This window comes from Phymastichus coffea, unplaced genomic scaffold, assembly GCF_024137745.1.
Source record: "Phymastichus coffea isolate CEN01 unplaced genomic scaffold, Cenicafe_Pcof_1.1 PCOF00178, whole genome shotgun sequence".
In the NCBI taxonomy this organism is placed as follows: Eukaryota; Metazoa; Arthropoda; class Insecta; order Hymenoptera; family Eulophidae; genus Phymastichus; species Phymastichus coffea.
This window is the reverse complement of record NW_026706989.1, coordinates 296,535-309,845: the sequence shown is the minus strand read 5'-3', so window position 1 is coordinate 309,845 and position 13,311 is coordinate 296,535. Positions and strand designations below refer to the sequence as shown.

Sequence of the window (13,311 nt, the reverse complement as noted above, 5' to 3'; positions counted from 1 at the left end):
ATCAATAATTGAATTCACTTCCCTCGCGATTATAAAAAGCAAAAAGGGAAAGAAAGATTGATTGATTGAGAGAGAGAGAGAGAGAGAGAGAGAGAGAGAGAGAGAGAGAGGGAGAAACCGCGTAAATTAATACACTTTATTTTAACGATTTCAACGATGGAACTCTCTAATAATCCATCTGGTGCGTCCGATTACACTTCATCTCTCAAGTCAACTACGCCTTATCCTTGATCCGAGTCGTTTTCCCGATGAATTTCATCGCATGGAATTCAGCGGCTGCAATTACGCACGTTAATTAATCCGAGCTGTCGAGCGTGTGCGTATTTGAGAGAGTCGAAGAAACAAAAACAAAAATATATAAGAATCGATTGGTGCGTGGTTGCGGCGTGTGTATTAGCGAGGAATTACAGATCGGACGCGATAGAAAGTATCCGCGAGGAAACGTTCATTCGTATGTTTCCGATTCACCATAGTATCTGTATATTCTATTACAGATTCGTAAATGTGAAAGTCACGATGAAATTTAGCTATACAACTTTGAATTTGCCGCCGCGGCGCGTTGACGTGACATACAGGTCCAAGGTCACCAGGGATTCGTCTTCAACTGTATCGAGTCGATTAATTTTCGAGTATTTTCTGCGCAAACTGTAACCGATTGGCAACACTCGTTTTATTCACGTTTGCTGGCGTATAGGAATGGTATACGAGATGGAGAGGACAATCGCGGCTTACTGGCTGCGCGACGTGTCGCGGAGAGTGTACTCGCGCGAACGCCAGCTTCCTCTCGGTCAGTCGAGTATGGCGATATTCGCGCGAAACGACGATCCTGCAGCTGAATGCTCGACGTATTTCGTTCGGTGCACGCACGGGCACACGAGGCAGATCAAAGCAATGAACTTTACAGAAAAGATTTGACGTGGTTGGACCGTCGTAATCTAATCGTGTGAAATTCGCAGTTTACTATCCGCCTCTAAAAGCAATTAAAATAATCGGGCATGCGTGGAATAGGCCAGGCATCCCGTCCCGAGAACGCCAATACGACGAGCCAAATATGACAGCAGAGGGAGGGGGCGGTGGAGGACGTCACGGACGCTCGGTTCAAGGATCTCGTCTCTGCGGGCGAGCGCGCAGCACCACGTCATTTCGGACGAAAGCGAAACAATCGTGACCATCCGATTGCGCTTTAATGAGTGTTCGGGTGCGCATGTTTAAGGAGCTTCTCTTTCCCCGTGTAATTGTAAGTTGGCCATTTTTCGAGCACGCTCGCGCTTCCGTCGTTTATTATATTGCGGAACGCGCCGCCATAATGATATTTCGCCGCTGAAATTCCATTGTGTAACTGTGCGCACGCGCGCCTCCGTCCGCTTTGAAAATACTTAAAAAATGAGAAAATCTTCTTAAAAAAAAAAGAAAAAAAACGCGATACTTGCGTGCGTCGTGTTCGTCCGCCGCTTTTTTCCCCGAGTGAGCATTGCGGACATTTTCAATGGGAATACTGGATTTCCTTCGTCAATGTCGATTTATCGATCGTCAGAAGTTTCAAGAAACTTGCTATTAATGACCAACCCGCCAATGAAAGCAAGAAAAAAAAAAACCCGTCGCAAACAGCTTCGGCGATCGCGCGACTTTCAATGAATCTGAGAAAAAGGAGGAAAAAATGTCCATGAATAATTAACCGGCTCGAGAAGGGGCTCGTCGCTGCATTTCACGCGTGTCTCCGAGATAAGCAGAGTTACAATATCAGGCGCCCGCGTCGTGGCACTTAAACCAGTCGTGCCTTCGGAATGCCGCTCTCCAATTGGTCAAGCATTGGTATTTTTCTCTTGTGGTAAACATCGTTTGCATAATTACGCGCTGCTCATCTTATAAAACCAGCTGGATCGGACTGCTCGGACGTTAGTATTCCGAGGCGAAGAGGCACGTTTGCGTAAAGATGAAGGACGAACTGAAGGTGCGGTAATAGGCAAAACTTGGACAATAATTTGGCTTACGTACTCGTTGCGTTACTTTTATATATTTTTTTGATTACTGCAAATTTAATTTGATGTCGTTAGAAAGTGTTTGTGCAAGTGTTTGTATTAGTGAATGAAAAGAAAAAAGCAATTTTATCGTCGGATCGTTGAATTCATTTGATATCTTTGCACGCCGATAAGTTATCAATAGTTATAAACACAGCTAGATAATTTTCAAACGCAATGAATTTTAGACCGGCATAACTGATAGTATTCTATCGATTCCTCGAAAAAAATTAAAACGTTCTAAAGTTGATTTTTTTAATTTGCAATTCCATTGCCTATCAATATTTATCAGAGTTCAAATCATTTGAAAAAAAATTGTCCCATTCGTCTTTGATCTTTATAACTGCACGTCGATAAGTTACGGAGTAACATTGAATAACAGACTGAAACATGGCTGCATTTGGCACCCAAGCAGCTTTCAACGTCACTTAACCACAATGAGTTGGCGTATGCTTGAAAATGACCTTAAACTTGTTTAACTCAATTTCTTGCGATATCAGTACTTGTCAGGATTCGACAACGAGTTCAGCAGCGAGGACGAGAGATGCCCCGGTGCACTTCCCCTTGAACAGAACAATCCGCAAAAATGTCCTTACGGCTTGTACGCGGAACAACTGTCTGGCACTGCCTTCACAGGTACGTACTGAACTCCCAGTAGTATTTCCATGTGAAGCTCTAAAATTCGAACGAATCTCTTGGACAAAACAAGTGGCCAGATTGGAAAATCGAAGAACGTGGTTTTATCGGATAAGACCTTCGGTTAACCACGGCGTGTTCGAGCCGGCGAACGATGTCGCAATCCACTTAACTCACGACTGGGATAAAATTCCCCCCAACCCGAATCAAGTAAGTCTCATATGTGCTCTATCTCGACAGTGACTCGCCTGAATAAAACTATCCTCGTTCATTATGAATCGATTAGGCTAACGCTTTGAGAACTCGCACTCGATGCACTCGTTTACGCATCCACCGGAGCTTTTCAGAAAAAAGAGCCCGTCCTAATTGCACCAGCTGATAGCTAACGAGCCGAAAGCGTTAAACCGCACGTCCTTGATGACTCTAGGCTGATCGAAAAGAATATAATTGCAGTTACGCTGGAAGCCGTTCGAGGTTCCAACTCGGCAGGAGCCGGAAGTGGACTTCGTCGAGGGTTTGCACACCGTTTGCGGCGCTGGCGACGTACGCACGAGAGCCGGCGTCGCAGTGCACGTCTATCTCTGCAATGCGTCCATGAAGGGCAAGGCGATCTACAATTCCGACGGAGATTTTCTCGTCGGTGAGTAATGCCTGCGCCGATCGAATACACGCGTACCGCGCGTCTAATTCTTATTTTGTCGCTCGAATCATTATCGTTCGGTTGCGGCACACGTGAAACTTGACGACTGAAGGAACGATGCTTGTACAGTGCCGCAACTGGGAGCGCTGCTCGTCACAACGGAGTTTGGAAAGATGCGCGTCGAGCCGAACGAGATTTGCGTCGTTCAACGTGGAATGCGATTCTCCGTGACCGTGTTCGGCCCATCCAGAGGATACATTCTCGAAGTATACGATAATCATTTTCAACTGCCGAATTTGGGACCAATCGGTACGAACGCCCTCCAATTGCGAGAGAGCGAAGTGGAAAAATTGATTGTTTGTTTTGCAAGGTGCGAACGGCTTGGCAAGCCCAAGAGATTTCTTCACGCCAGTCGCGCACTACGAGGACAAGGAGCTTTCGTACAAGATAATAAACAAGTATCAGGGCAAGTTATTCGTTGCCAATCAGACTCACAGTCCATTCGACGTCGTCGCTTGGCACGGCAATTACGTACCCTACAAATACAGCCTTGATCGCTTCATGGTTATCAACTCGGTTTCGTTTGATCACTGCGTGAGTATCGCGTAATGACGCTTCAAATAGATTTTCGTAGCCGATTCGTTGGATACATTAATTTTCGTAGGATCCATCCATTTTCACGGTCTTGACGTGTCCGTCCAGCAAACCAGGCACTGCGATCGCCGATTTCGTCATATTCCCGCCAAGATGGTCCGTCCAAGAGCACACTTTCCGTCCGCCCTACTACCACCGTAAGTCAAATGCGTTGGGTGACCTCACAAGCTACTTTATCAGCACTAAAGCAAGAAATCTTATTATTAACATATAAGTGAGCCTCGAACACACAAATCCGTCGAAAAATTGTGTATCATCGATCGCAATGGAATAAAAGGAAAAAAAAAAAAAAAAAACGCAGAGTCAGCGGGAGAAACGGAAAAAGGAAAAGTCGATCTTACGCTACGATAAAGTTGCGGCGAGCCATGCTTTCCGCGGCAGTCACGCGGCGTAGACGGAAAGCGGACGTGTCTTAGCGAATCGTCTTTGCAGTTCTCGCGGGTGGCGGCGGCGGCACCGAGCCAAAAGAAACGCGAGCGCGAGAATCGATAGAGTCCGCAGGCCAGTAGGGTCACAGTAGCCTTTTTAATTTAGACGGGGCCATCCGGGCTTTCTTATATTCCGTTTCCCCGGGGCGAACGCTAATTCGGAGGGTGGACTTTCGATCCCACTACACGATCGACGATGCTCGAAGCGCTACGTTTTTTCAGCTAAAAGATACAGCAATTTTGACGAGTGACATTTCTTCCTTCGTTAATAACGAGCAAAACCCTTAGGCGTTCAAGTTGTTTACGGCAATCTACTCGTTCAGCGAGAGAAAATATACGGGACAAAACTAAACGGAAAAATGCCTGCACCGCGAGCCTACTGGCGTCCGCATTAATATTTCTAGGAGTGAACGCTTCGACCAGCGAAAAAGTTTGGCCGACGAACTTTCTCATCGACGAGCAAGCGCAAAAAGCTTTCGATTCGGCATAGAGCCATCGCATCGCCTATAGCGACGACTGATACCACCGGACGTGCAATATGTAAATTTTCTTTCGCAGGAAACTGCATGAGCGAATTCATGGGCCTGATCAAGGGTCGTTACGAGGCGAAGGAAGACGGCTTTCAGCCGGGCGGCGCTAGTTTGCACTCGATGATGACGCCCCATGGCCCCGACACCGCCTGCTTCGATGGTGCTTCCAACGCCGAATTGAAAGCCGAGCGAATAGCCGATGGCACGCAGGCTTTTATGTTCGAGACATACTATGCACTGGCTGTCACAGATTGGGCGGCCAATGTCTGCGGAAAGCTCGACAAGGATTATCATAAATGTTGGAAGGGGCTTAAGAAGAACTTTGATCCTTCCAAGAAGATTCACGAGGTTTAACGCCGATCTTCTCTGAATAACCGTCGATGCTTTTTACTTGACTATATGCATTCGACGTTCAGATTGTATGGATTTTTCCAAGTATTGGCTTTTAATAAACTCAGCGATTTTATATTTTACACGTTTACTCGGCCATTTGCAATACTATTTTTCTGTACCTCAATTGTTTTCGAAAAATAAGAATGTCGATAACGTTCTCATTGTTACAACACCTACAGCAGATTGCCCACTTATCAATAGCAATCAGCAATAGTCGTAAATACGTCGTAAAGTTGAGTTTCCGATTACCTGAGCACTTAAAAATACACTTACGCGAAACCCTGCAAATTTCGCTGTAATTGCAAGGATTAATGCTTGTGACGATATGTTTGGGATTTTCAAGTTTCAGCGTTACACGCTCGACAACTGCACGCTTCTCGAATTCGTTTTTGTACACGCGAACACAAGTTCATGATACGAGTGCAATAGCACGCGCTTTTACAAATTGCATTATGACTCGAAATTGATGATTCAAAAAATCATTGTAATTCGCATAATAAATAATATTATAGCGCGCGAAATACATGCGGTTTTTTAGCGCGCGTCGAATCGAAGTAAGACATGCAATCATTTGAAGTATCTGAGTAAACTATTTATAGGTGTTCAGGTTGAAAAATGACTTGCACGAACTTACTTTGACATAGGAAAAAGGTGTAGGCGTAACCTTAGACGAAGCATGTTCACGGTCAGCTGACTAGACAATGCGAATCGTAACTCAACACCTTCGAAAAGCGAGGAAGCGAAAAAAAAAAGGAGAAGAGAAGGGAGTCGCCGTTGCTGCCAAATCGTCACAAATGCACACACACGCGAAAAGTCAGTGAACGCGAGGCGCTACTGCGCTGCGCTGCTCCGTTCTACACACTAAGGTAGTATTGTGTGTGCATTGGGGGGGACAAGACCGAGCTTCGCGAGCGACGCTCGTTTTATTATTATATAGTGCGCATCGTTTATATCTAAGGTTCAATTCGAAGCTCTGTGTCTATCATGTAAATCAATTAATCGCCTCATTTATTCTGACGCACCGTCAGAATGCAACGCATCGATATGTTGCGCGACTTACGATTATCGTAAACAAGTCCCGTTTGTTTACACACACGCAACGGCAGGCTGCAGAGCAGGCTCTATGTAGTTGTCTATCTAACCTCAAACATGTACGAGGCGCTCTTTTTTATAATATGTTTCATCACCAAGGATGTACTCGCGTCCAACTGTTATTCCAAGTATTGCGAAAATACCGTGAGTACAACTTTCTATCTTTAAGCAGTACTCTTTTGCTAGCTTTCTTTTTTTGAGAGTTCAGTGCACCCCTTATTCTTTATGTTTACATAGCGAGAATATGTGGAACATAATGAGAAATGTTCGATAAAATCGCTGTTTTTGGCTTTTTTTCAGACGAATTTTGTAAGGAAATCACACGAACAATGTCTAGTTGATCAAGTACAAAGAGGAGTAGGTTAGTACAAGATTTTCTTTTATGTGAATGAACTTGGAATATACTACAAACATTTACTCATAATCTATATTCATTATTGCAGAATGTCAACAAATAAGATTTGAAAATTTAGGACATGTGCCACCCATTGGTGAACCTTTGGCTCAAGTAATGCTATCTGCATATGTTAGAGATTTTGGAGTACTGGAAGGGAAGGCAACTGCATTCAATTTTTCTATTGACAATGTTAATTTTAATAGTGAGTGTTTTAGCATATATATTTTCAAAAAGATTTAAAGAGAAACACATACAATGATCTATTTTGAATTTTTAGGACTGACTACTCGCTATCAAAGTTTAGGGGATGAAGAAACTTCTGTTTGTCGACATGTTCATTTTTATAGAAATCAAACTAATTATCGTTTTAAGGACTTTTTTGTAGCTTGTCCATTTTACAATAATTCTTATGAGAATAATACTTATCGGTTAGAGTATTTAATTTCTGGAGATAATTATGAATATAGTAGAAAACTTGTGTTTGTTGTTCCTGATCACAAATCAATTGGTAAAATTTTATACTGAAATGATATGATAAAATATGTTATTTAATCTAATTCTTTTTTATTCTACAGCTGATAGTGTAAAAAATGTCGCATTATACACACCATTTGTTTATGTTGATGTTTCTGACTCATCTACATTAACTTTATACATACAACCTTTACCAAAAAGGTTTAATGTATCCAGCTATAAAGTTTGGATGATTAATTATGACACTAACGTTACAAAAGAAGTCGTACTGTACCATGTTCATCGGAATCACTATATTAACTATAATTTTTCGGTTAGCGATGGTGTAATTTATTTCAAAGTAGCTGTTCTTCATTTCATTTGTCATCATGACTATGGATGTATTAACAGTACTTCTCCATTTATAAGCATAAGTAAGTATTAACATAACCTTTTATAAATAAAAACATGATTATGATTAATTAGTATATTGATATTTTGACATTTTTTGTTGCAGAACAAACTTCTAATCGATTACTCATTATGATCATTAGTTTTATTTGGATTCCACCTGTGATATTTTTTGCTGCATATCATATTTATAAATTATATAAAAGAAGAGGTAAAATTTACATAAAACATTTGAATTCTTAGATTACTCGAGTTAATAGAATACTGATATTTATTTTTTTTTTAATATTTGTAGAAATAATTCAAAGAGCTGAAAAAAAGCCAAAGTGCCTCTTGGTTTACTCACCATCACACATGGCACATGTTAATGTTATGGTTGATTTGGCGCGTTACTTACGTTGTTGTAATATTCATGCGATGATTGATACTTTAGACATTCCAGAAACTCCCTCAAAGGTAAAGATGGTTATTTAAGTAGGGTGATTGTCTTTTATTAATGAAAATTTCACGTGTTTTTTAAAGGATCCTATTCTTTGGTGTAATGAAGCATTCCAAGCCGCGGATGTAATACTTATAGCAGCCTCGCCGCAAACTGGTGAAACTGCTTCGGTTGTTTACCGAAATATGGATACCCAAGCTTTGAGGCTGCTTAAAGAAAACTATCCTCGTCGCAATAAACGGTACTATGTAGTACACTTCCCTTATTGCAAAGAAGAAGATATACCAAGAGAAGCACAGCTATTTGAACAATTTATGATGCCGGAAGAATTAGACAAGTTAGTGAAAACGGTTCACGAAGTTGAGTACATCAGATTTTTTGCAGCGTCTGAAAAAGATCTCGTAGATTCTATAAAGTTAGCTAAAATTCACGTGATTCCAAAACGAAAAAGTTCTCGGAAGATTGTAGAACACGGTAATAATTCTAGTTATTGATGAAAAGGTTTTATTATTTGTGTAATTTAAACTATCTTTTCACTTTCAGAAGATTTATTACTGCCAGATTTGGAAGAAAAAGATCCATCAATAGAAGTTATTCAATTACATGAAATAGAAACTAAAAGCTCTGATGCATCTACTAATAGGAAGTCATCAAAATCTTTTAGAACAAATATCGAAGAGTTAAATCTACTAGGTGAAAGTACCGAATCAGAAGCTTTTGCTTTTAGTCCACCAGCTGGTTCAAAATTTCGTATAGACACTTTGGATTTATAAATTGTTGAACCTGCACAATTTGAGAAAATGCTTTTATAAGACTTTTACCTTTATATAACCAGTATATACTTATTTTATTAATAAACTATTATTTATTTCTAAAACAAGTTTTTCTATGACTGACTTCCCTCTATTTCTGTTGTTTATTTTTAATGTAAATAAGTAAACAATTTGTTTATAAAAATAGCTATTTTATTTTTCTTATAAAATTATTACTACTACTATTACTATGCACAGAGAAAACTTCACGTTGTGTAGTAATGAAATTAGAAATATACTGACAAAAGGCGGTTAAAGTATAGTAGAAAAACTCTAAACAATATTTTAAATAATAATCCACACAAAAATAACATGAAAAATGTGAATATTTCATCCTTATAATTGATAAAAATGAACATTTTTAACAAACCAACTCAATTTTATACAAAGGTGTGCTAATAATCATTTTGAAAGTCTATATTACGCAAGCATATTAATGAAATCTTAATCACAAATTATACTACCAAATTGCAGATCATATTATGAAAAAATAATATTTTAAATTATTGCTGAGTATAATGTTTGTTTGTAAACCATTTCCTTAAATTACATTTGTTGGCTTTCAATCATAATAATCGACTAATTTCACTATGTAGGTGACATACAATAATATTGTTTATTCCTGTTTTTCTTTTTCTCATTGAAAAAGTTTTTGTCAGTCAATTTCTATCAAATGATTACATATTTGCAAATAGCACAGAAAGCTTTAAAAAAATATGATTATATATATTTGTGCTTTTAAATGTTACTCTGTGTAAAGCTGTAGGGTAGTTCCATATTTTTTATGGACTTTCTGAACAGAAGGCTGATTGCATCTTTGTCATCTTCTTTAAATAAAAGAAGCTAAAAGCACTTCCTAGAGTAGCTATCTTTGATCAGAACATTTTACAAAATGGAAAATGCTTGCTTAATAACATTCTTGAATTTTCCAATGATTCAGTACCTAAAAACTTTTTTTAAAACACTTTGCATTGCTTAATGAAATGAAGCAGATACAAAAACAATTAAAAAACTAAAAAGAAGATATTCACCTTCAACAGGAATTCAATCAACAGTGTAAATCGTAATTTATAACAGATAACAATTTTACATTCGTAAGCAAAAGTCCTAGTTGATTCGTTTATAATAACAATTTCAATTGTAAATAACTATAAATTAGAAACCACAGGTGCATTTTATTGACTTCATAGTTCATCGTAATATCTAACACCAAGGTTATGTAAGTTCTGTGTTGTGAAAATGACAAGATCCCCTCTCAATTTGCTACCAAGCACTACCGTTTGTCGGTAAAACTAGCCATGCCAAGGGGTTGAATACATATATGTATATATATATATATATATATATATATATATATATATATATATAATTAATTATAGGTTGACTGACTCTGACATTACTTTTACGAGGGTCATTTGACAAGTACCTAGCTTCACCGCCAAATGGTGCTGCTATCGCGCCAGAAATACACTACAGTGGCACAGTGCAGTTATCTTCCTGTACTCGGTTACAGACGAAATTGCAGCCGGATCACCGATGCGAAAACAGCCCGACACAAATGACATTTTATAAAAAAAAAATGATCACATCTCACGTATGTCTAATTGTACTTCTCGAAAAAATAATTATTTGTTATTGTACCATTATATTTCTCAGAAAAAATAAAAAATATCGTTATCGATAATTCACCTCCTATTTATTCACATAAAAGACATAATTAAGCAAAAATAAATTCACAGAAAAATTGTACCTTCTGTAGTCTAAATTGTACCATCAGTATAATTCTATAATTTTGTTTCTAAAAGAAATAATAGGACAATTACAAATTGCCACTAATTGTTATAACTTACAAGGATGTCATCCGGAAATGCACTTTGCGCAGGCGTAGAGCTTTGTAATTGTCCTATTATTTCTTTTAGAAACAGATATAAACTGATGGTACAATTTAGACTACAGAAGGTACAATTTTTCTGTGAATTTATTTTTGCTTAATTATGTCTTTTATGTGAATAAATAGGAGGTGAATTATCGATAACGATATTTTTTATTTTTTATCAGAAATATAATGGTACAATAACAAATAATTATTTTTTCAAGAAGTACAATTATACATACGTGAGATGTGATCATTTTTTTAATAAAATGTTATTTGTGTCGGGCTGTTTTCGCATTGGTGCCGGATCGGAGTTGTAATTTATTTTTGAGATCGTGCGAAAGCAAACGTATCCGTTGATTTTTGAAAAATGGAGAAAGAACAATATCGCTTAGGACAGAATATCACAGAACAGTACTACGCCGAACTATTAAGCCGATATGACGCCGTATTAAAAGAAAAACGGCCCAATTTGTCTAAAAAGAAAGTGCTTTTCTACCACCGCTGGACCAAATGTATTCAACTAAAAGGAGACTACATTGAAAAATATATTTTATTTTTTACAAAATTTTGGTGTTTTCATTTCTAGGCTAGATACTTGTCAAATGACCCTCGTACAATCTGTTACGAAACTAATTTTTATGTTATTTTTTAAGTAAATATGGATTTTACGAAAAAAACAACGCTCATATATTATACTTAAAAATGTTTTATTATCATTACAATACGTACATGTAATAAATAATAAATGCGGAATGATTTTCTCTTAAAGTATTCGTACTTCTTATGCGTGTTATAAAATAGTGTTATACGCTTTGGTTTTGTTTTATCATGATTAGATTAAATTCAAGTAGATCAAAAATATTATATTTACAAAATCATCACAGTAATGATCTACAAGTATCAAACTAAATTGTATATATTACATACTATTGCTGGTATGATAAAACTGAATACGATGCTTAAATTTTGGCCATACACGGATTTTCCAAAGTAAATGTTACTTCAAATGTTGCAATAATTTTACATGTAAACTAGTGTGTAAAATACAGTAAGATAAAAGTGACTCAGTTTTCTGAGAATTTGTCTTGCACTTTCAAAATTGCACTACGGTTGCCCTTTGCCTTTTATTATTACTGAACTATTATGATGATCGAAGGCTCTAACATCCAAAAGCGCATAAGCATATGAAACATATAAGTATTATGTATATGTGGAATATGAAAATATGGTTTACTTCATAAAATTATGTTTCTTCGAAACCTCTGTCTCCAACGTTAGTTTCTTTTTCTTGTATTCGAAATATTCATGATGCTATGTTTTCTTTTTTCTTCGATCAAATCAAAATTTTATGCCGTAATTGGAATTTTATATTAATGTTGTATAATAATATTTACACGATTGACATATTACAAATTTTTAATTTTATAAAATCTATATTCTTATATTTCCATCATTATTACAAAATCGTATCGCTCCGTTATTTGTCTTTCCTTTGTTATCGTATTAAAGTTGCTTAATTGTTTTTTTTTCGTTTTTAAAATTATATTACAATAATATGAATGAGCTTAAGACGATAAAAATGTAACATTTACTACAACTTCAACATTCCCATAAAGGACATTTAAGGTGAGTTTCCATGTTTTATTTCAGTAAGCAAATCCGTCTGGAAAGTTTTGAGTACTTTCAAATTATATTCGTGCAGTAACAAAAGACGTAAAACTATATATACACTTGACACGAGTAATTTTGGTATAAGTATCGTATAATAATTAATAAGGATTACACGTGAGCGGAAGTCAGTTTGTATAAATCCACCAAGAGTGTAGACTATCACAAAGTAACGGAAAATCTAAAAAATATTCCTGCGAGTGGCCCTAAGACACGACGATCGAAGCTTCGATTCGATTGGCAACGATGTTTATGCAGGTAAACGAAGGTGTACACGAATCGGTGAAACACGAAGCGTATACAACCTCGCGAACGATGCCATCCAAATGACAATTGTTCGGGACGCGTTTCGCGTGAGCATTCACTCGAAATCGCTCATCCGCTCGAAGTCGGCATTGGTGTCCAAGCTGTTGAACGACATCAGCAAGTCGTCGGATTCTTTGGAAAGGATTTTGCTGGCGCTGCCAGCCTGCATGTCGATGTAAGACTGCGGTCTCGCGCCGGCGGACGCCTCGCCCGTGGCCAATTCGTTTTCGCTGTTGCTCGTCAGGCTGGCGTTTCGCAACTTGATAGGGCTCTCGTAGTGGCCGCGTCGGCGATGCTGCAAGTGCTCTTGGTAGGCCATCGACGCGGACTCGTTGACGTAGGCCCTGCTACTGCACGACGGTTCGTGCCACAGAGCCTCGAGCTTGTCGACCTTGTCGCACTTGTTGATCGGCTCGAACGGCGGCTTGCTCAGGTAATTGACGGCGCTCGCGCGGTTCGTCGGCGGCCTGACGAGCGCGCAACCGAGCACGTCCTGCTGCGACTCGCCGCTCGTGTCTGCCAACCAAAATCCGCGTGGCTCTCAACTGGGCCGCCGAA

General features: G+C 38.6%; 3 protein-coding genes across 7 annotated transcripts in view; 2 read left to right on the top strand and 1 right to left on the bottom strand.

Annotated features, from left to right (window-relative positions):
- The first annotated feature begins 1,816 nt into the window (after positions 1–1,816).
- Positions 1,817–5,387, top strand: LOC131673452 (homogentisate 1,2-dioxygenase). 3 transcript variants are annotated; one of them, XM_058951462.1, is made up of 8 exons: positions 1,817–1,951; positions 2,519–2,654; positions 2,728–2,864; positions 3,108–3,294; positions 3,424–3,603; positions 3,665–3,888; positions 3,959–4,085; positions 4,935–5,387. In XM_058951462.1, exons 1-8 carry the CDS (start codon positions 1,934–1,936, stop codon positions 5,258–5,260), a joined length of 1,335 nt encoding a protein of 444 aa, XP_058807445.1. In that variant the 5' UTR covers positions 1,817–1,933; the 3' UTR covers positions 5,261–5,387. The 3 variants fall into 3 exon arrangements, with proteins under 3 accessions (XP_058807445.1, XP_058807443.1, XP_058807446.1); XM_058951460.1 differs by lacking the exon at positions 1,817–1,951 and having other exon boundaries at positions 1,967–2,864; XM_058951463.1 differs by lacking the exons at positions 1,817–1,951; positions 2,728–2,864 and having other exon boundaries at positions 1,968–2,654.
- A 731-nt stretch (positions 5,388–6,118) lies between these two features.
- Positions 6,119–8,921, top strand: LOC131673451 (uncharacterized). Its single transcript, XM_058951459.1, has 9 exons — positions 6,119–6,535; positions 6,692–6,752; positions 6,835–6,990; positions 7,066–7,296; positions 7,364–7,675; positions 7,759–7,863; positions 7,948–8,108; positions 8,175–8,565; positions 8,635–8,921. Exons 1-9 carry the CDS (start codon positions 6,449–6,451, stop codon positions 8,862–8,864), a joined length of 1,734 nt encoding a protein of 577 aa, XP_058807442.1. The 5' UTR covers positions 6,119–6,448; the 3' UTR covers positions 8,865–8,921.
- A 2,619-nt stretch (positions 8,922–11,540) lies between these two features.
- Positions 11,541–13,311, bottom strand: part of LOC131673446 (uncharacterized) — a 28,322-nt gene continuing 26,551 nt past the window's right edge. For all 3 annotated transcript variants that reach the window (XM_058951453.1, XM_058951454.1, XM_058951455.1), the window contains one exon: positions 11,541–13,269. In XM_058951453.1, coding sequence (XP_058807436.1) covers positions 12,809–13,269 — 461 coding nt within the window. In that variant the 3' untranslated portion in view covers positions 11,541–12,808. The remainder of the gene's footprint in view (positions 13,270–13,311) is intronic.